The following is a 23,142-nucleotide window of genomic DNA, read 5'->3' on the forward strand; positions in this document are numbered from 1 at the left end:
GTGAGAATAAATAATAATGAAAGTAATAAAACCTCAGGATTAGGAAAGAAAAAACAATGAAAACACATTAAATGTCTAACTTATTATACTTATCTTTCCTAGCAGAGTCAATTCATACTGTCTAAAGTTGATAAATCAACAGTGGTTTAATGACATTATTTGAGGACATGAAGTCAACTAATTTAAGATCCAAAAATATGTAAGTAACAAAAACAGAGGGGGCAAAAGACAGGGGACCTAAGAGGTATTGTAAGGGTGTTAAATGTTTCATTTTTATGCCAGAGAATCAATCACACTGGCTAAAATTAGTAAGTCAAGAAACAGACAAAAGGGGCTTCACAGAATATCATCAACAAATGACCACTAAATGCATGAAAAAGGGTCCTTCTTGCTGCGCACGGTAGCCCATGCTTACAATCCCAACACTTTGGGAAGCTGAAGTGGGAGAAGAGCTTGAGGCCAGGAGTTCAAGACAAGCCTGAGCAACATAGTAAGATCTCATATCTATATATATATATATTTTTTTTTTTAGCTGGGATCAGGTGTGGCGGCTGACATCTGTAATCCCAGCACTTTGGGAGGCTGAGGCAGGTGGATCCCTTTAGCTCAGGAGTTTGAGACTGGCCTGGGTAACATGGTGAAACGCCATCTCTACAAAATAAATACAAAAATAACCTGGGTGTGGTGGCATGCACCTGTAGTCCCAGCTACTTGGGGGGCCGAGGTGGGAGGGTTGTGTGAGCCCAGGAGGTCAAGGCTGCAATGATGGTGTTCATGCCACTGCATTCCAGCTTGGGTGACAAAATGGAAGGAAGGAAGGAAGAAGGAAGGAAGGAAGAAGGAAGAAAGGGAAGAAGAAAGAAAGAAAGAAAGAAAGAAGAAAGGAAGGAAGGAAGGAAGGAAGGAAGGCAGGAAGGAAAGAAAGAAAGAAGAGAAGAAAGAAGAAGAAAGAAAGGAAGGAATAAGGAAGAAAGAAAGAAAGAAAGAGGAGGAAGAAAGGAAGGAAGGAAGGAAGGAAGGAAGGAAGGAAGGAAGGAAGGAAGGGGAAAGAAAGAAAGAAGAAGAAAGAAGAAAGAAGAAAGAAAGGAAGAAGAAAGAAAGAAGAAAGGAAGGAAGGAGGAAGGAAGCAAGGAAGGAGGAAGGAAGGAAGAGAAGGAAGGAAGGAAGGGGAAAGAAAGAAAGAAAGAAAGAAAGAAAGAAAGAAAAACAGGAAGGAAGGAAGGAAGGAAGGAAGGAAGGAAGGGGAAAGAAAGAAAGAAGAAAGAAAGAAGAAAGAAAGAAAGGAAGGAAGGAAGGAAGAAAGAAAGAAAGAAGGAAGAAGGAAGGAAGGAAGGAAGGAAGGAAGGAAGGAAGAAGGAAGGAGGGGAAAGAAAGAAAGAAAGAACGAAAGAAAAGAAAGAAAGAAAGAAAGGAAGAAAGAAAGAAAGGAAGAAGGAAGGAAGGAAGGAAGGAAGCAAGGAAGGAAGGAAGGAAGGAAGGAGGGGAAAGAAGAAAGAAAGAAAGAAAGAAAGGAAGGAAGGAAGCAAGGAGAAGGAAGGAAGGGGAAAGAAAGAAAGAAAGAAAGAAGGAAGGAAGGAAGAAAGAAAGAAGAAGAAAGGAAGGAAGGAAGGAAGGAAAGAAAGAAAAGGAAGGAAGGAAAGAAAAGAAAGGAAGAAAGAAAGGAAGGAAGAAAGAGAGAGAAAGAAAGAAAGAAGGAAGGAGAGAGAGAGAGAAAGAGAGAGAGAGAGAAACGGAGAAAGGGAGAAAGGGAGAAGGAGAGAAGGAGAGAAAGAAAGAGAAAGAGAAAAAGAAAATTAGCTGGGTGTGGTAGCACACACCTGTAGTCCTAGCTACTCAGGAGGCCGAGGCAGAAGGATCACTTGAGCCCAGGAGTTTGAAGCTGCAGTGAGCTATGATCTCACCACTGCACTCCAGCATGGGAAACAGGGAGAGATCCTGTCTCAAAAATAATAATAATAAATTTTTTTAAAAAAGTCCTTCTTAATCAAAGAAGTACAAATTATTTACCAAAAGTAGTTAAGATTTTTAGAAAAAAAGTACTCAGGGCCAACAAAGATATAGTAAATAGATATTGTCATATAGCACCACTGAAGTGAGTCATTGTAGAAGACAATATGTATCAAAACAGGTCAAAATGTTTATATCCTTTGCCTTCATAATTTCACTTCTAATATCACTCAAGAAAAATAATCTTATACTTGCACAATGAGATACAAAGAAACAAAACGTTCATTCATTAAAACAAATATAAGAAAATGGAGACAATCTAAATACACACATGTATAATATGGAATTGGTTAAATAAGCAATAATATATCTACATAATGGCATGATAACAAGCCATTAAAATGTTTTTTAAAAAGTTATAACATAATGGCGCATACCCAAGATTTATTGATAAACAGAAAAAAACAAGAAACTGAGATAAACATTATATGTACATGTACATGTATATATGTTCATATACAGAGGGAGAAAATTAAGTATATACACAGACATAAGCAGAAGAGGAGAAGGGAAGAGAGAGACAGAGAGAAAGGTACTCTAATGAGAGACATACATCAAAACTTAAAGGGAGGTTTCTCGGGCTGGAGCAATTATGGGTGATTTTTAATTACTTCTTGAGTTACTTCTTTTGTGCTTTTCCATACTTTCCAATATTTCTGTAATATTAAGTGGGGAGAAAAGAGAAAATACACAAAATCCTAATGGTAGTTATTTACTTCATGCATTGGGATTATAAGTAACACCGATTTCCTTCTTCATAGGTTCCTGTGAGTCCAAATGTGTTCTTTGAGTCAACAAATATTTACTGAGTGTTGTATATTTGGAAACTGTTCGAAGCACTGGGCACAGGAGTAAGCACAGTAGGAGAAAAATCTGTCTTTATGAAGCTTACACAGTAGTAGAGAGAGAAAGACAACATTAATAAGACAAATCTATCATATGTCACCTGGTGATGAGTACTGTAGAGAAAATATGGTGAGAGTAGAATAGGAAGTAAGGGGGCAGAGGTGACAATTTTAACCAAGCGGCGAGGGCTGCTTTCATGGAGAAATGGTACTGGAGAAACCACTTGAAGCAGGAAGCTGTGTGGTGAGCTGCTGGAACAGCATCCAGGCCCAGGGAACAGTATGTGCAAAAGCCCTGCAGTTGGAGTGGGCCTAGCCTGTCTAGGGAATGACAAAGTGGTGAGTTTCCTCAAGGGGAATGATATGGTTCAGATCTGTGTCCCACCCAAATCTCACACTGAGATGTCATCTCCAGTGCTGGAGGTGGGCCCTACTGGGAGGTGTACGGGTCATGTGTGGGTCATGGGGACAGATCCCTCATGGCTTCATGCTGTCCTCGAGACAGTGAATGAGTCCTCATGAGATCTGATTGTTTAAAAGTGTGTGGCATCTTCTTCTCTCTCTCTTGTTCCTGCTCTTGCTGTATGACCTACTTGTTCCTCCTTCGCCTTCCGCCGTGAGTAAAAGCTTCCTGAGGTCTCTCCAGAAGTGGGGCAGATGCAGGTGCCATGCTTGTACAGCCTGCAGAACTATGAGCCAATTAAACCTATTTTCTTTATAAATTAGCCAGCCTCAGGTTTTTGTTTGTTTGTTTGTTTTAAGGCAGAGTCTCTCTCTGTTGCCCAGGCTGGAGTGGAGTGACGCGATCTCAGCTCACTGCAACCTCTGCCTTCTGGATTCAAGCAATTCTCTGCCTCAGCCCCCTGCGTAGCTAGGATTACAGGCGCCCACCACCATGCCTGGCTAATTTTTGTATTTTTAGTAGAGACGGGGGTTTCACCATCTTGTCCAGGCTGGTCTTGAACTCCTGACCTCGTGATCTACCTGCCTCAGCCTCCCAAAGTGCTGGGATTACAGGCGTGAGCCACAGCGCCCAGCCCAGGTATTTCTTTATAGCAATGCAAGAATGGCTTAAGACAAGGAATAAGAAAGAAGTAGAAGAGGGAACAGGATTCTAAAGCATGTAGATCAGTAGAAAGTCTTAGGTTTTCCTCCAGTGCGAGGAGTAAGCTTTGATCAAAGACCTTACAAGATTTCCCTTTTTTTTTTTTTTTTTTGAGACAATGTCTCACTCTGTCACCCAGGCTTGAGTGCAGTGGTGCGATCTCGGCTCACTGCAAGCTCTGCCTCCCAGGTTCACGCCATTCTCCTGCCTCAGCCTCCTGAGGAGCTGGGACTACAGGCACCCGCCACCACCTCTGGCTAGTTTTTTCTGTTCTTAGTAGAGATGGGGTTTCACCATGTTATCCAGGATGGTCTTGATCTCCTGACCTTGTGATCTGCCTGCCTCAGCCTCCCAAAGTGCTGGGATTACAGGTATGAGCCACTGTGCCCGACCAAGATTTCACTTTTTTTTTTTTTTTTTTTTTTTTTTGGACGGAGTCTCGCTCTGTTGCCCGGGCTGGAGTGCAGTGGCCGGATCTCAGCTCACTGCAAGCTCCGCTTCCCGGGTTTACGCCATTCTCCGGCCTCAGCCTCCCGAGTAGCTGGGAATACAGGCACCCGCCACCTCATCCGGCTAGTTTTTTGTATTTTTTAGTAGAGACGGGGTTTCACCGTGTTAGCCAGGATGGTCTCGATCTCCTGACCTCGTGATCCGCCCGTCTCAGCCTCCCAAAGTGCTGGGATTACAGGCTTGAGCCACCGCGCCCAGCAAGATTTCACTTTTTAACAGGATCACACTGGCTGTTGTGATGAGAAAGAAGGGTAGGGGTAGAGCATAAGAGGAGAAGGGGGAAGAGTTGGAACTATTACAATAATAATCCAGGCAAAAAGATTAAAGACAAGTCCAGGCCTGGGGACTTGGCACAGAATAGTCAATCAAATGATTCAATGTCATTGTCAAATGAAATAAATCATATCATTCAAATGAAATAAATCATCTAATATGATCTAATATGATTTATCATTTAATATGATTTATTTTATCTAATATGATTTATTTTGCATGGCTTCTTTTTTTTTTTTTTTTTTTTTTTTTTTTTTTGATACAGGGCCTCCCTCTGTTGCCCAGGCTGGAGTGTAGTGGCCTCTCAGGCTCAAACGACTCTCCCACCTTAGCCCCCCAAGTAGCTGGGACTACAGATGCAAACTATCACACATGGCCAATTGTTTTTGTTTTGTAAGATGAGGTCTCACTATGTTGCCCAGGATGCATGGCTCCTTATCCTTCACATAGTAATTTTCAGGTCATGCCATCAGTTTCATTAGGGCTCCCTAGTTTACTACTATTCTGCTCTTACTGGGGTATTCCCCCAACTCTGCATCACAAAACTTTCTTTACATATCCCACTAGTAAATGGATGTCTGCTCCAGGATTTCATCAGATCAACTGAAAACACATGCAGGGCTTCCCTTCAATATTTCTCAGACCACTGGCATTTCTATTCTGCTATATTGCCAATACATATTTTATGTGATTAAATTTTCCATTTTCTAGGTAGTACCCAAGTTTTAAAATGTTTGCCTAATCTCCTTATTATTTTCATTTGGTTGGTTATTTTTTCATTTTGTATTTTTGCTTTTTAGTTCAACTCCCACAACAAAAAAAAGGTTTCCCCTGCCAAAGGACATATAAATTAACATGGTGAAAGCATAACTCAAAATTCAGCTGTTGCGTACAAACAGATGTCAACATTAGGATATATATGGGAACAAAATATTAGTGTCTAATATTTATAAGAATTAATAATCATGTATTATAATATTTCAAAATAGCTGGAAAAGAGGTTTTTTAAATTATTTATTTATTTATTTATTTTTGAGGCAGGTTCTCGTTCTGTTGCCCAGGCTGGAGTGCAGTGGTACAATCACAGATCACTGCAGCCTTGACCTCCTGGGATCAAGTCAACCTCCTGCCTCAGCCTACCAAAGAGCTGGGACTACAGGTGCCCACCACCAGTCGTGGCTAATTTTTTGATTTTTTTGTGCAGATGAGGTCTCACTATGTTCCCCAGGCTGGTCTTGAACTCCTAGGCTCAAGTGATCCACTGGCCTCGGCTTCCCAAAGTGCTGGGATTATAGGCACGAGCCACCGTGCCCTGCTGAAGAAAGGTTTTTTAGTGTCCTCATCACAAAGAAATAGTAAATGTTTAAGCTGATTAATATGCTAATTACCCTGATTTTATCATGATACAATTTATGTATGTATTGAATCGTCACCTTGTACCCTGTAAATATGTACAATAATCATGTATCAATCATAAATGAACAAATAAACATTTTTTAAAAATCCTAATCACCATCACTCCATATGGAGAAAAGGGAATATTCAAATAAAATGTTGAAAAGTCCAAAGCAGAGGCACAGTGTGAAATTACAGACCTAGTTATTTTATAGAAGGGCAAAAATTATATTAGCTTAGCAAGAGGTTGTTGTTGCTGGGCCAGAATTCTGCCCCCCTTATTTTGACTGAAGACATCTATATGAAGCGAACTATAGCAAAACCCAAGATGAAATGTCATAGCCCAGGTCACTAAAGAAAAACTCCACCTATCTCCAGGGTTATGCTAAATTTTATCCAGAAAACTGTTTGGAATCAGCATTCTTCATGTCAGGAGAATCACGATGCCTTTGGGAGTGGGGAAAATCCAAGCACAGATAACAATAGTGCAGCTCCAATCAAAGCAACATTGGCTTTGGCCTTACCTAAGCAAGGCCAGTTCCTCTACCTTTACTCACACCCCTTCGGCATTACTATCACGTACCATGTCTGGTGTCAGGTTCCCTCATGTCAGCATCTCCACTTCATTGGCTAATCAATATTTTTTAGATACCACATTAACATGAGGTCCTAACACTGTCTCCTCCAGCAATCTCTTCTCTCTACTGACAGGCTCTTCCCTCCTAAGCTGTCCCCTCTACAGTAAATGGAAACACAAGCATCTTAGTTAAGAGAGATCAAAAAGAGGAACAAAAATTAAAGACTAAAAACCCCTCTTCTAAATATGGTTCCTTCTTTCCTGTTCACAGCCACAGTTCATTACTTAAACATTTCACTAAACTTTGGGACACGTGGAAAGTTGTCGATAATCCTTTCTAAAGCACAAGTAAATATAAAAGCAGGCAAAATATTGTTACTAGGAAACACAACAGAGCATCATTAGTGGTAAAATTATTACCTTGGGACAGAGAAATTTCAAGGAGTGTTTCTAAAAGTGCATATCTTTTATAGTACTATATTATGAAGCTGAGGAAAATGTTTAATATCACAATAGACATTAATGAGTCTTTCCTAACACTGAGACTTTCATTTCTTTTCAAATGTGCATAAGTAGGTATTGGTAGAATTATCTTTATCATCACAGAAAATTCTTCAGCAAGAGTACATATGTAACTGTATCAATCCAACCAGAATAGATTAAATGGGCTTATATATGAGAACATATAAAGACTCTAAGCAAAAAAGCAATGAAAATAAGTGTTGGTAAGGATGTGAAGAAACTGGCACCCGCAATATGTTGCTGGTGGGAATGTAAAATGGTGCAGCCACTGTAGAAAACAGTTTGGCAGTTCCTCAAAAAGTTAAACGTAGAGTTGCCAAATGACCTGGCAATTCCACTCCTAGGCATATACCCAAGAGAGTTGGTAACATATGTTCTTGTACAAATGCACACAAATATTCACAGCAGCGTTATTCATACTAGCAAAAAGTGGAAACAATCTAAATGGCCATCAACTGAGGAGTAGATAAATAAAATGTGGTATATCCATACAGTGGAATAGAATTCAGCCATTAAAAGGAATGAAGTACTAACATATGCTACAACATGAATGAAGCTTGGAATCGTTATGCTAAGTGAAAGAAATCAGATGCAAAACGTTTGTATGATTCCATCTATATGCAATGTCCAGAATGAGCAAATCTCCACAGAAAGGAGATTAGCAGTTGGCTAGAGCTAGGGGAAGTGGGGAAATGGGAGTGACAGCTATTGGATATGGGGTTTCTTTTTTGGTGTTGAAAATGCTCTGAAATTAGTGGTGATGGTTGTACAACCTAGTGACTGTACTAGAAAAACACTGAATTATACACTTTACAATGATAAACTTTATGGTATATGAAGTATACCCTGATTTTTAAAAATATTTTTTAAAAAGCAATAGAACAACTTCCCCCCAAAAGTAATATACTTTCATTCATTGTAATTCAAAAACTCTAATGTCAAAAAAAATCCCATAGGTATAACTACAAGACAAAAAAATGATGCAGGGTGATTTGAACAAATATAAAAGATGAATATATTTTTGTCTTACAAAGAGCTTATTTAAAAACTTCTAGAAAAACACCAATATGAAAAAAATGGGAAAAGGATATGAGATGATAATTTATACAGGAAATATAGACAGATATTAGTGATAGCAAAACACAATCTTACCAATAATCAAGAAAATGTTTATTATACCAATATATCATTTTTAACCCACTGATATAGTAAAGATTTTAAAAAGTGATTCCAGCTTTCTTCTGCCCTAATGGAGGGAGATTAAATCAGTACATGCATTTCTGAAAAGCAATTTGGCACCATGCTGGGGCAGGGCACAAAAGATGAGTAGTACACAATTTGCTTTGAAGGAATTCAGGCTGACAGAGAGATACAGACACATAAACAAATCAATGCAATAATCTCTTAGGTGCTTTGAGCGAAATAATAAGTTACAGTGAGGGCGCAAAGAAGGGAACAGTCAGGCCTTCCTGCTGGCAGAGGAAAAGGACCAGGAAAGAAGATGCAAGCTGCTAAGGGCTCCATCCTGAAAGATGTGTTGGTTTAAGTCAGACTGGAAGAGACATTCCCACACATTAAAATTCCTGTATGTAGTGGCTCCAGCTAGAGCCCAGGACATAAGGGGAGCAGTGGCACGAGGAGTTCACAGAGGTCAGCTCAGAGGGTCCTTGCTTGGACTGGCTCACTCCATCCCAGAACTCAGGGCAAAGCCTAGCATTGGGTAGGGAAGCAATAAGTATCAGTGAAATAATGAATATTTTCTCTTCTTAAAGCAACATGGAGGACCATTATCTCTCCTTCTCTGCATACATTTAAAATTTTCTACAAGAAGAAGTAAACTGAATTTATAATAACTAAAAGCAACCGGGAACCCCGGAATTCCTTCAGCAGATCAGATGTTTGCTTAGAAAGGGCACTCTAGTAATTGTAGAGAATGGATGGGAAGGAAGCCGACCTGGAAGATACAGGCGAGGTGGCAGAGCAATAGTCCAGGCAATTGGTGTTGGTGGCCTGCACCAGGGCAATGCTGCAGACATGTGGAGGAACAGAGAACGGTCATGTTCTGAGGTAGAATCCACAAGCGGTGACTGGAGTGAGCAGTTAGGACAGGGTCAGGGGATGATATCCTGCTGGTTTGAGTGACTGAGTGTATATGAGACTATGCTTTGCATTCCTATCCAGGAAAAGAATATGAAGCTGCCTAGAGAAATACATGAGTTTGGGTTTGTTTTGCTTAGTATCAAGTAACTCTGAGCACCCAGTGACAGATGATATATAGATAGTTCAATATTGAAAAATACATGTGGGTGAATTTCTACATATAATGGAGGCTATATATCTTTGTGGTTAAGTGCATAGGCTTTGGAGTCAGCCTGCCCAGGACTTGATTCCAGCTCTGTCATTTACTAGATTGGTGGCCCTGAGGAGATCATTTCATCTCTCCAATACTCAGATTCACTGAGCTACTTCATGAGATATCATGCATATAGCATGGTATTCAGCAGAGCAGGTATTGAGAAAGAGCCTCTCTATCTACACGGCCTAAGTCTGGGGGGTGGATCCAAGCGAGGAAACAGGAAGAGCAAAAGCGAAGCCCTACACAAGCAGCCACAGTAAAGAAAGCGACAGAACCCAAGGAGTAGTGAAATAGGACAAAAAGAAATTGTCAAAGGAGTAGAGGGAGAATCAGGGGAGACATCGTAAACAAAAGGAATGAAAATTTCGAGATAAGACTTAGATCCCTATAAACTAATGTTAAAAGAAGCCCTCCAAATTAACATAAAAAGGTGGCGAATAATGTGAATAGCAAATAAAATGTCTGTAATTATATCATTCTACCTATCTATCCATATGCAAATGTACAGAAAAATCTGGAAGTATGCACAACAAACTGTTACCAGTAAATATTCTGAGGAAGTAAATGGGCTTGGGGAAATAAAGGGGGAGGGGGTGGAACTATATCTTTTTACTTTTGTATTGTCTGAGTTTTCTTTCTTTCCTTTTTTTTTTTTAAGGGAACTTGCTTTTATGTATTACTGGTGTAATTCAAAAGTAAGTATTAAATATGAACAGAAAGTTGAAGTTATATAAGGAAAGAAAAGCTTTGGAAATTCATTGTTGATCCAGGTGACAACAGTTACAGTAGAGCAGGGACAAAACCCACCATGAAGAGCTGGAAAGAGGAAGAGCTGCGTGCCTAGGAGAGCAACCGAACCATTTCTTCAAGAAGCCGGGCTGCACGTGCAAGAGAAGACAGTAGCTAGAGGAGTAATCAGTGCCAAGAAAAGGCTTTCATTTCTCTTTTGAGACAGGAGAGATTTTCAGGAGACCCAAAAAACACAGGAAAAAAAGCTAAGGAGTGAGGAGTAAACAGACTGGAAATATAAGAGAGAAATGGAATAAGTAATGAAGCAAGAAATCAGAGAAAGAGCTCAAGGGAGAAATTTGTCTTGAACAGGAGATGGTTCTCCTGGAGCAGGCAAAGAGAACCATGAGGACGGCTCCCGCCTGCAGGTGAGATGACGTGCACGTGAGGACGGGGCCTGCCCGGTGAGTGTAGGCAAAAGGTCTGACTGCCTCGTCAGCTGGATGCTTAAGGTGCAAGACAAGCACTTGAAACAAAAACATTGAGAAGGGGCCGGGCGCGGCGGCTGAAGCTTGTAATCCCAGCACTTTGGGAGGCCGAGACGGGCGGATCACGAGGTCAGGAGATCGAGACCATCCTGGCTAACACAGTGAAACCCCGTCTCTACTAAAAAATACAAAAAACTAGCCGGGCGAGGTGGCGGGTGCCTGTAGTCCCAGCTACTCAGGAGGCTGAGGCAGGAGAATGGCGTAAACCCGGGAGGCGGAGCTTGCAGTGAGCTGAGATCCGGCCACTGCACTCCAGCCTGGGGAACAGAGTGAGACTCCATCTCAAAAAAAAAAAAAAAAAAAATTGAGAAGGAGGAAAGACAGCTGACAAAAGTATTAGCAAAGTATTAAAATAAGAAAATCTAAGCCCAGCTTTTCCCTATAGAAAACAAATTGTAACCATCAAATCAAGTGAAATACTTCACAGTTTACACAGTATCCCTTCTCTTCCATGTTGTACTTTGTAGGCTGTAAAAGAAAAAGAAATGTTGAATTCTCTTTCATTGTGGCAAATATGAAGGCAAAGCCCTGACAGAATTTCTTAGCAAAAATATATATATACCTTTATATATATATAAAGGTATATATATATATATACCTTTAATGGACAAAATTCACATTTTCAGCTTTAAAGTGGTGACAGTCTTACTGTTACAAGAAGAATACAAATTATGGTGTTGGATTGCTTTAGGCTGTAACATCACTGCCCATCTCTAATTTTTCTAGTCCTGTGATGTTGTTGTGACACATGAAACATTTTCAGCTTTTCTATGTCATCACTCTTCTCTGATTTGTGGGGGATTTCTCTCTGTGTGCATTCTCTAAAGGGCTGATTTTAGGGGGATGATATGATATACACAGCGGCCTTTAGTGCTGTACAGATTTTTATACTGTATACTTTGCTGCAAATTAAGCCTTTTTCCAAGGATGAGGTCACAAGCATTAGGTGTTGGGCGTTTGGTGCAGCTACCACATTGTGTGTGTGTGTGTGTGCATGTGTGTATATTTTAAGGGAGAGAGAGAATGAACAACAGCTGTCTCAGGCATATGTAATTGAAAGGACTAAACATTAAAAACAGACCCAAGAGGCTGCATTACAGCTTTCTTTACTGGAGAAGAGAATAAGGCTTAATTGAAAGGTTTAATGGAAGATAAAGTCTCTCTGATCGTCAAGTTGGAGACTGATAGGGTGAAAGAAAGGGTCAGGTCAGGCCCTTGCCAAACACCATCTGACGTGAGCTTTATGGAGTGGAAACATATTCCTTTTTGTAATTCTTTTTTGCATGCTCTGCCCTTAGAGGAAAGCCTGCGATCCACCTGCACAAGATACACCCTGAGGGGAGGGAAGAGAATCGAGGTGGAAATTTGAGCAGGTTCAGCTGAAGAAATCGGAAAGCAGGCAAAAGATAGTGGAACAGTCTCAAACACAGAACACACAAGCCATCTGCAGGGTGTGCAAAGCTACACGCATTCAACAGTGCTCTGTGCTAGGCTCAACGTTCTTAATATCTGTTTTCCCAATCCCTCCACCTTGGTAGAAACCCAAACTCTCCTCTCTCCTCAGGATACACCTTGCTTCTCTATCAGCCCCCTGGATACTCAACATACCAAGGGATCAATTCAGTATCTCACAGTTCCCTTCCTTTCCCAGCGATAATCATACTCTTCCAATTTCCAGCAGAAACTGCCCAATGCTTCCTGGCCAATGCTCATCATCTTTGCCCCACAAACCTGTCCTCATTCAACATTTCTTCTCCCAGTGAGTGACACCGTCCAAGTTAGGGGCCTGAGAGTTGTGTTAGATGCCACCCTAGTCTAACCTTCCTCATTTCTTCCCAAATGTCATAGTCTAGGTCCTGTGGGTATTAGGCTTAGTCCAAGATGGGAAGACCCTTGGAAGATATACAACTGGATCCACATCTAGGCCATGACTATTTCCTAACTGCTGACACTTTGCTTGGTCCATGTTCTAGCAGATGAAACACTGAAAAGTTATCTTTTCAGCTAACAAGCCCTAAGGACTCACAATCAATGAGGTCAGTGTCTTTGATTGTCCTAGTGTCTACAACTAAATTAACCATGATGGACACATATGGACAAGAAAACAAAGAAGAAATGTCAGGTTATTTTTTATGTCCAGAGTTCCATACTCAAGTAGCAAACCACATACGAAATAAGCACAGACATAACTGCTCTGAAAATGCTCTGGTCTCAGCTCGACCAGACAAAAACAAGACTGGGTCTTGGTAGCAGCTTCCCCTGAACTAGTGCCATAACGTGGTAAAATGATATCCTAAATGTGCCCGTTATCTTAGAAATGCAGTATTGGCGAATGGTAAGCAAAACATTAAAATGAGCTTCTTGGACTGGTTAAAGCTTCAAAATGAAGAATGTTAATTCCAAAATGATTTTTTTTTTCTGGGCCAGATCTAAAGGAGAAAACATGCAACTGGAATCCCAGAAAATGACCCTAAGATTCTCTGAAGGCAAAGTGGGGGGCAAGTAGATTCTGCTCTGAGATATGAAAGCCAATAGAACAATGTGATTTTCATAGCACACAAAGACAGCACACCCAGGCTGGTACTGAAAAGCCATCCCAGGAAAACAAAAGTAAATAGAGAAGGGGTTCTGAGCAGTCTTTGAATCTAAGCAGCATCTACAGGAGGATTTGCAGCTCGGAAAAGAACATCTCGTGCTAAACTAATCAAAAGTTTTGACTTTTTAAAAGAGGGATCAATAAAACCATAAATATTGAGTAGTTAAAACTTTTATATTGGAAAGGCAGCAGTACTGAATTAATGCTATCAGACTGTCCTTTGAGGGTGAAATGTTTAGTCAACCAACCATAATTAATTAATTGTGTTTTATTACAATGTCAAGCAAAAATGGCTGATCAATTCTCGCTCCAAATCAGCTTCATTAACTTTCTGGCTTTGTTCATACATGAACAAAATCAAGGTGAATTTTACAGATCTAAGTTTACACCAAAAACTCAACTTAATCAATCTTAGATCAAAATGTTTTCTTCCCTGATTTAGAAAACAAAAACTTAAGAAATACCTCAATGCAAAAAGTAAAATATAAAAACTCAGTATAAAACAGTCAGATTAAAAGAAGTTATCAAAGAACTCAGTCCCAGATCTCAAGTCAAGGGAAAAGCAAACCTAATAGACCAAAAAGTCAAAACATCAAGAAAAAAGTTAATTATTAACCAAATCTTCAAATCTGAAAAGAAGAGAATTTTCACCACTGTATCACCTAAACCACTTAAGTGGTTTCTAAAGTCTGTCTCCTGACAAGATCACGCATGCCCTGGTTTTGACTATATGTCAAACACCACCAAATAATTACTGACTCAGTTTCCTGTAGATGACAAAATGCATTCCTGGGACAGAAAAAAAATTTCTTACTTGAAATCTAATCATCTTTAAAGCAATTTGCATTATTTGTGTTTGGTTCACCAAGATATTTGCTTGGCAACTACAAAGGCATTTGGGCTACTGATGGTGCTTGCTCTCCTGGAATGAAAAAGACGGGAAAACAGGCATGTTTGAAATTATGCATTTTAACTCCTAGGTAGAAAGGAATAGAGATTGTAGAAAGGAAAAGATTGTGTCTGGAAATGACCCAAGGGCTCTACCTTGCCAGCTTGATGCTTCTTTCATCTTTGAAGGCTTGACTTTCTTTCTACAGCAAGTCATTCTGCATTAGTCCTAAGTGTGGATCAAAACCCTCAAACGGAGAGCACCAAGAGCAAGGACGGTTGAACCATGTGCCGGGGTCATGATGACTCATGGCAAACTCCCCTGGGGCCCTTATGGAGAGCGGCACTAAGTTGCCAGCCCCATGCATCTCAGAGAAAGAAAAGGAACTGAAATATTTTGCAAATAACATCTACTCTCAACCCTAGTCTCACATTAATCTATTTTCATCTTTGAATGAGGAAGAGAAAGAAAATAGAACAAGAAAAGACTGTAGAGATAAAGAAGACAATGCAGATAAGTACAATATTGAACACTAGCTAAGGGTCCTGAAGTCCAATTGACTTGTATTTGAATCCCAGATCTGCAGCTTGACAACTTTGTGTTAGAACTTGGCCAATCTGCCTGCTACAAATTTTTGTTTTCTCATCTGTAAAATGGGGTAATAATGCCTTATTAGCTTGTTGTGAAGAATAAAAAATAGATAAGTACATAAAGCACTTGGCACGCTGCTTGTCAGAGAAGGTGGTAAATATAAGTAGCTGAAGAGACGGCATCAAGGGTTCAAAGAACAGCCTGAACTCACTCAGAAATGCCTCATTCTTTTTCTTGTTGTTTTTTGTTTGTTTGTTTGTTTGTTTGTTTTGAGATGGAGTCTTGCTCTCTTCCCCCAGGCTGGAGTACAGTGCTGTGATCTTGGCTCACTGTAACCTCCGACTTCCAGATTTGAGCAATTCTCCTGCCTCAGCCTCCTGAGTAGCTGGGATTACAGGCATGTACCACCACACCCAGCTAATTTTTGTATTTTTAGTAGAGACGGGGTTTCACTACGTTGGCCAGGCTGGTCTCGAACTCCTGGCCTCAGGTGATCTGCCCACCTCAGCCTCCCAAAGTGCTGGGATTACAGGCGTAAACCACCATGCCCATCCTAAATGCCTCATTCTTATAATCAAACTGAAGAAACTTCCTGATCACCTACTACATAATTAGCAATGCGCTTCACTCAGACATGAATGTGCCCCAATCCCTCTCCTCTTTCTCAAGGTGTATACAATCCTACTCAGGAAACAGAAATCTAACACATTAACTATATTAAAAAGGCAATGATAACCAGAATTGGTGTCGTCCACGTGCAGTACACAATGCAAGTACTGCAGCCATTTGAAGAGGGTGCCCATGAGGGCTGACTTGCAGGGAGATGTCTCAGGGCAGACGTGGTAGAGAGAGGAACAGACAGATGGAGAAGGGAAGGCTCATCAGGTGAAGAAAAAGAAAGCATGCCACAGCTAGAGTGTTGCCCCAAAATACCCGAGAGATGAACAAGACAAGAGAGCAGGGAATTGTGGAGTGGCAGCCTGGATTAGGGAGTGGATAGGCAAAAAGCAAGAGCTTGAGAGCCATGGAAAACAAAACTGAACCAGGTTTAGGGATTGAATCAGAAAACAAAAGAGAGGGACTTGCCCTGCCTCTCTTTCAGATTTCTAGTTCCCATTTAAGACCTTGTACACACTTTTCCACCTTCCTGATGTTTCTTAGGGGGAAGTGAAATCACACTGTTCTATTTCTCTAGATAGAGGATGTCATCACCTTCTTTTGATAACCGAGATGCACAAAGCAGGGTTTACAAATGTAGGCTGGGCTAGGGCCATCTCCCAGCTCTGTGGCTTACTAGCTGTGTGACCTCAGGTGGGAAAACTAACCTTCCAGGCCTCAGTTTCTTTATCTGCAGACGGGGGAATTATAATGCCCCTCTTGCCAATTGTTGACAGGATAAGTGAGTCAATACATTCAATACATTCTGTAATTGGAAAGCACACATAACAGTGCCTGGCACATAGGAAGAAATCTATAAAAGTGACTACTACTACTACTTATTATTATCATTTTATCTATTACCATTAATCTTTAGCTGGAATGTAGCCACGGAAAGCTCAAATAATTATCTCACACATGACTAAGGAGCAGGTACCAGGAGAAAACTCATCTTAGAACTGCAAGTTCTTCCAAAACTACCACCAACAGTGATAACCCCAATGCACGACCCAGACAATTAAGTACTACCCTGGAGGACTGAGCCTATACCTGGCTTGGTGAATGGCCTCCATCCACTCTTTACCATCCTGCTCCTCCTCACAGCGCAGCTCCAGTGGCTTCTGACCTTCATGGCCAAAAAGAACAGTAAAGTAATACTGGAAAGGAAAACAAACACAAAAAGTTTAGTTCTATTTTTCAAGCACAACAGCATAATAACACAGTATTTGCCTACAAAGGGTATATATTTACAAAACACATCAGCGCTTATGCAAATTTTATTTCAAAATGCAACATTTCACTCTTGGTCCAGTCGGCAATGACTTTGCACCTAGAAGATACCATAGACTGCAGCTTAACAGCCCTCAGTAAGGGTCAACCCTTAACACTCCTATTATGTACCTTTCTATACAAGTACAAAAAAGAATATTGCACACATTGGGCTATGCAGATAAATGAAAGGTAATATGATATTTTCCAAAAGGTTTTCCTTTTTTGTGGTGTGATAAAGCTGCAGGGACGCATAAGTTTATATCATGGCACTAGCTAATTTTATTATCTATTATATTCTATATCTATTCTCCATTCTGGGAAGCAATATGCCGATAATTACGCAGTCCAATTGCTGCCATTTGCCTCTTCTGCAACCTTAGCAGATGTCATCAATTGCTTATGTCCCTGTTTTCCCAGAGGTAGCCTTGCAATTCTGTTCAACACAGTATTCCAACACAGTATGTCCAGAATACTTGATATGGGAAGGGAAATGCCAATTGCCATCCTAGGGGTCAAGATGTGATCAGAATTCCTTTTTGGTAGAGGTGTAACATAAGTTATTGTTGGATGAAAGGAACTGGGCTTAAGTAGGGAAAAGACTGACATTTATCAGGGGTAAAATAATTTCTCTCATATGAGCCTGATTCATAATCACCAAAAACTGGAAAAACCTAAATATCCTTTAATAAGTGAGTGAATAAATAAATGCAGTACATCCAAACAATGGAATACTACTCAGCAATAAAAAGAAAAGAATTCTTAATAAAAGCAACAACGTGGAGCAAAAACATCAGGTTGAATAGAAAAGTCTGTCTCAAAAGGTTACATACTATATACAATTCCTGTTGTGTGATATTCTTGAAATAGGGACAGAGAACAGATTGGGGTCTCCAGAGGTCAGGGGTGGGAGTGTGTGACTATAAAGGAATCGCATGAGGGAGCTTAGGTGGTGATAAAATGGTTCTGTGTCCTGATTATGGAGGTTACACAAATCCAAGCATGTGTTTACATTCATAGAACTGTGCACCAAACGAGGGACAATTTTATACTATAAATACACAGATAAAAATTTGTAAATGGCTTCTCAGGATTCTACAACAGAGATAATCATATAACCAAGATTCAAAGACTCCCAAACTCATGCTAGTTTACTCAACCACTCCGTATTCCAGCAAAGACAGACATGGGGAGCTTTACAACAGTAAGCAGAGTCCTCAGATGACAGTTCTAAAGCAGAAATATTTTACAATCATCTTGGAATAATCTGTGTTAAGATGTGGAGAATTCTCATGTAAAATATGCAGAAATATATATGTATGCTGAGTTTAGAGTGTGCTTTGAATTAGACAAAGTGACAGATGTCTTGAGTTGAAGATGCATTGCCCCTCGACAATATTCACGAATAACAATACACCCAGTAGATCACGATCAGTCAGTAAAATCTCAGACTTTTTTTTTTTTTTTTTTTTTGAGATGGAGTCTCGCTCTATCACCCAGGCTGGGGTGCAATGGCATGATCCTGGCTCATTGCAACCTCCGTCTCCCAGGTTCAAGTGATTCTCCTGCCTCAGCCTCCTGAGTAGCTGGGATTACAGGCATGTGCCACCACGCCGGGCTAATTTTTGTATTTTTAGTAGAGATGAGGTTTCACCATGTTGGTCAGGCTGGTCTCGAACTCCTGACCTCATGATCTGCCCACCTTGGCCTCCCAAAGTGCTGGGATTACAGGCGTGAGCCATCGCGTACCACCAATCTCAGATATGTTTAAGTTGTAATTGAACACATGGGCTATCTGAAGATTTGCTCTAGCCTATAAAGTTTCAAAATGCTTTAAAACAAGCCACTAGATCCAGAAAAACTAGTAGTGCTCCAGAGTTAATGCTCATCTCTACCCCATTTTATTTCCAAGCCCCTTAGGCTATGTCCTCTCCAAGTTCCTGACCACTGTGAACCGATACAAGGCAAAGCAGTAAACCAAGCTGACGGCAAATCCCAGACTGGGTGAAATATACATAGCCAAGCTAAAGTAGGGGAGAAAAAAAGGAGTCCTCAGTTATAGAAACAAAGGTGAAAGGCAAAGCCATAGCCAAAAGCACAGGAACCAAGGTTCTAACATCCAAGGGGGTGGTCCCCATGGTCTTGGCTCTGTGCAGGGCACCACGTTGGAGCTAAGATCCACGCATAACATCAGGAACTATGAAGGGTTACCACCTCCATGTAACAGAGACTAGAAAAACTCTCCCCCAAATCCACTAAACACCAGGAAAATTTCCAAATGAATCAGAAATTTTAATGCTCTATTGTATTGATAATTATTACAATATCAAATACTATTTATAATATTACTATCAGCAGTAGTAAGAAATTATAAAGTATCTTATTCCTCTTCTGCTTATTTCCCAACAATTCCATTTCCCTAGTTGAGGAATAGTATCAAGTCACTTAAAAAAATAAAATAAGTTGAGCATGGTGGCTCATACCTGTAATCACACCACTTTTGGAGGCTGAGACAGGCTTGAGCCCAGGAGTTTGAGATCATCCTGGGCAATATAGTGACACCCTGTTTCTTTTTCTTTCTTTCTTTTCTTTTCTTTTTTTTTTTTTTTTTTGAGACCTGTTTCTACAAAAATAAAAATGAAAAAATTGGCTAGGCATGGTGGCACACAGCTGTAGTCCCAGCTACTCGGAAGACTGAGGTGGAAGGATTGCTTGAGCCCAGGAAGTCAAGGCTGCAGGGTGCAGTGAGCAGTAATTGGGCCACTGGTCTAGCCTGGGCAACAGAGTGAGACTCTGCCTCAAAACAAACAAACAAAAAAGTTAAAGTAAAAATATTAAGCCATATGAGTATTTTTTTAAACGAGTGAATGCCACTATACCTCTGAATAGGACGAACTGTCCTAACTAGGACTTGAAATCCAGAAACATTAAGACTAATGATTTGATTACACAAAAATAAAACACTTCTGCATAACAAAACTACTGTAAGCAATGCATAAAGATGTGTGACAAACTGAAAAAATATAAGCAATTTGTATAAAAAGGATAATATCATTAATAAATAAAATCATGTGGTTTTTCTCCTTAGCCTATACATATGGTAAGTTATATTAATGGATTTACTAATATTTACAATCTCTACAGTTATATTACTTGTATGTTCAAAGTTCTATGTAGTTCATAAGTTGAAAGATGCATATCCTCTATATTCTGTTTTTTCTTTTTTGATTGGTGTTTATATTAATGAGAGCCAGTTTAAAATCCAATGAAATGGAGCATATTACATTTTTTTCCATTTGTTCTGTCAGTTTTTGCTTTATGTGTTTTAATGTATAATATATATTATTGGGTGTGGACAAGTTTAGACATGCTACATTTTCTAATGAATTAAATATTTTATTGATATAGTGGCCCTCTTTAGCCCAAATTATACACATTTGGCATCATAGTCTAACTTTGTCTTTTGGTTAGTGTTTACATATTATGTCTCTTCTATCACTTTATTTTTAATGTTCTCTTTTTATATTTTAGGTATATCCCTTTTAAATCACTTTTACAGTAACTCAATTTGTAAACATATTTTTGAAATAATTTTAAGCTTATCAGAAAGTTGGAAAAATCAAAATACAGCAAAATACTAGGAAATCTGTTAATATAACTTACCATATGAATAGGCTAAGGAGAAAATTTTATTATCTGATTCTAATGAAGAGTCAAATTCTGGTAAAAGCAAAACTTTAAAACTGTTAGAAAGTAATATAAGAGAATATCTTCATGATCTTGGGATAGAAAAGTATTTGTTAAACAAGACACAAAGCCCAAATCATAAAAAAAAGATTGAAAACGTTGATTGTATTGAAATTTAAAACTTTTATACAACAAATGATACCCATAAAAGTGAAAGACAAGCCACAGATTTGAAAAACATACTTGCTACATATTTTACTGATAAAAATTAGTGTCAAGAATATAGGCCAGGCACAGGGGCTCACTCTTGTAATCTCGGCAATTTGAGATGCCAAGGCAGGAGGACTGCTTGCGCCCAGGAGCTTGAGACCAGCCTGAGCAACATAGCAAAGCCCCATCTCTACAGAAAATTTAAAAATTAGCCAGATATGGCGGCATGCACCTGTGGTCTCAGCTGCCTGGGAGGCTGAGGCAGGAAGACTGCTTGAGGCCAAGAGTTTGAGACTGCAGTTTGCCATGGTTCCACCACTGCACTTCAGCCTAGACAACATAGTGAAACCTCGTCTCTACAAAAAAAATAAGTAAATAAAAGAATATACAAATATTTACAAATCAATATTTTTTTAAACTCAATATAAATACAGGCAAAGGATACGAACACACCACATCCAGATGATGAGATACAAATGATTAAAAAATTTTAAAAGACATTTAATTTTACTCATAATCAGGGAAATGAAAATTAAAAAAAAACAACAACAGTTCATTCCCATTAGATGGACAGAAATTAAAACACCTGACAATACTAAATGTTGACAAGGAGACAGCACTGGAAAGAATTATATACTATGGTTACACAAATTGGCACAAGTCCTTTGGAAAGCAATTTGACAAAACCTGGTAAAGCTGAAGATGCACATATCCTCTCACCTTAGCAATATCACTCCTCCACATGTACCATAAACAATCACATACTGGTACAAGTAAACATATTCACATTTTAGAATTACAAAACAACTGGAATCAATCTAAATGTCCACCAACAGGAGAAAGGACAAATACTACAAGGAGTATCTGTACAATAATATACCATAAAGCAATTAAAATGAATAATTAGAGCTACAAAGAACAGCACAAATGAACCAATTCCATGTTGAGCAAAAAATGTTTCTGACTATATACAGTATGATATCATTTCCATAAGGCTTAAAACTATGCATATCAAGCTATTTATTTTTAGATATGTACATAGTTAGAAAGATATAAAGAAATACAAGGAAATATAAACATTAAACTGAAGATAATAGGTTTCTCTAGGGGAGAAAGGATAGCAAGAGGTTTCAAGGAGGGGTACATGGGATGTCAACTGAATTTTTTTCTTCAAAAAAACGTTTTATTTTGATTTTTTTTTTGAAATCTTTAAAAATTTTCCAAGAGCACAATAAAGACTTCACCTAGGTGCACCTTTTAACATTTTTTGCCTCATTTATATTCTCTTTCTCTCAATCATTTCACATAAATCATTTTGTATTGATCTTTTTATATCCCAGGTTGAGTGAAAGTAAACAAATATTGAATGTTCTTTATATTTGTATCTTAACATTGTGTAATAAATTTAAAACAAATAACTAAAGATCCATACAAAGGGATATCATCATGAAATTTCAGAAGAGGACTGACAAAAAGAGGATCCTACAAGCTTCCAGAGAGAGACAAAGAAGCCGCATAAAAAGGATGTGAAATTAGGATAGCATTGAGAGTTGCTGGAATAAAGTAGAGCAATCCTTTAATGTCGTGAGGAAAAAAATATATTCAACATAGAATTCTATATTCAACTAAACTACCAATCAAGTAGTAGGACAGAATACATATTTTTTAGCAGCTTGAAAAATACTCCTTGTAGAATCCTGATATGGTTTGGCTGCGTCCCCAACCAAATCTCATCTTGTTGTAGCTTCTATAACTCTCATGTGTTGTGGGAGGGCCCTGGTGGGAGATAACTGAATTATGGGGGTGGTTTCCCCCATACTGCTCTCATGATAGTGAATAATTCTCATGAGATTGGATAGTTTTATAAACGGGATTTGCCTTGCACAAGCTCTCTCTTTTGTGGCTGCTATGTAAGACATCCCCTTGTTCTTCCTTCATCTTCTGCCATGATTGTGAGGCCGCCTCAGCCACATGGAACTGTGAGTCCATTAAACCTCCTTTCTTTGTAAATTACCCAGTCTCAGGTATGTCTTTATTAGCAGCATGAGAACGGACTAATACAAATCCCTTCCTAAGGAAGTTATTGTATATATTCTATTGCAAATAAAGGGATTAACTAAGAAATAGGAATACAGAGGGCTCAGGAAACTATGGTTCCAACACAGGAATGTAACATAGGAAAATATCTGAATGACAGCTATACAGAAGATTCAGAGAGCAATCAGCCCAATTTCGACAAGATGGGAGTATCTGGAAGGGAAGCCACTAGGAATGTAAAAAAATGGATAAAATATCTGGAATAGGTATACAGTGTCCCTAAGTATTTGGTGAAAAAATTATAGTTAAGAGTGGCACAGATATATTAAAATATTTATC

The 23,142-nt window shown here is 39.3% G+C and overlaps 1 protein-coding gene across 3 annotated transcripts in view; it reads right to left on the reverse strand.

Annotated features, from left to right (window-relative positions):
- Positions 1-23,142, reverse strand: part of RASGRF2 (Ras protein specific guanine nucleotide releasing factor 2) — a 277,046-nt gene that overhangs the window by 170,954 nt on the left and 82,950 nt on the right. For all 3 annotated transcript variants that reach the window (XM_033179253.1, XM_033179254.1, XM_033179252.1), the window contains exon 2: positions 16,651-16,757. In XM_033179253.1, coding sequence (XP_033035144.1) covers positions 16,651-16,757 — 107 coding nt within the window. The remainder of the gene's footprint in view (positions 1-16,650; positions 16,758-23,142) is intronic.

The sequence above is a fragment of the Trachypithecus francoisi genome, unplaced genomic scaffold, assembly GCF_009764315.1.
Source record: "Trachypithecus francoisi isolate TF-2019V2 unplaced genomic scaffold, Tfra_2.0 Lachesis_group2, whole genome shotgun sequence".
Lineage (NCBI taxonomy): Eukaryota > Metazoa > Chordata > Mammalia > Primates > Cercopithecidae > Trachypithecus > Trachypithecus francoisi.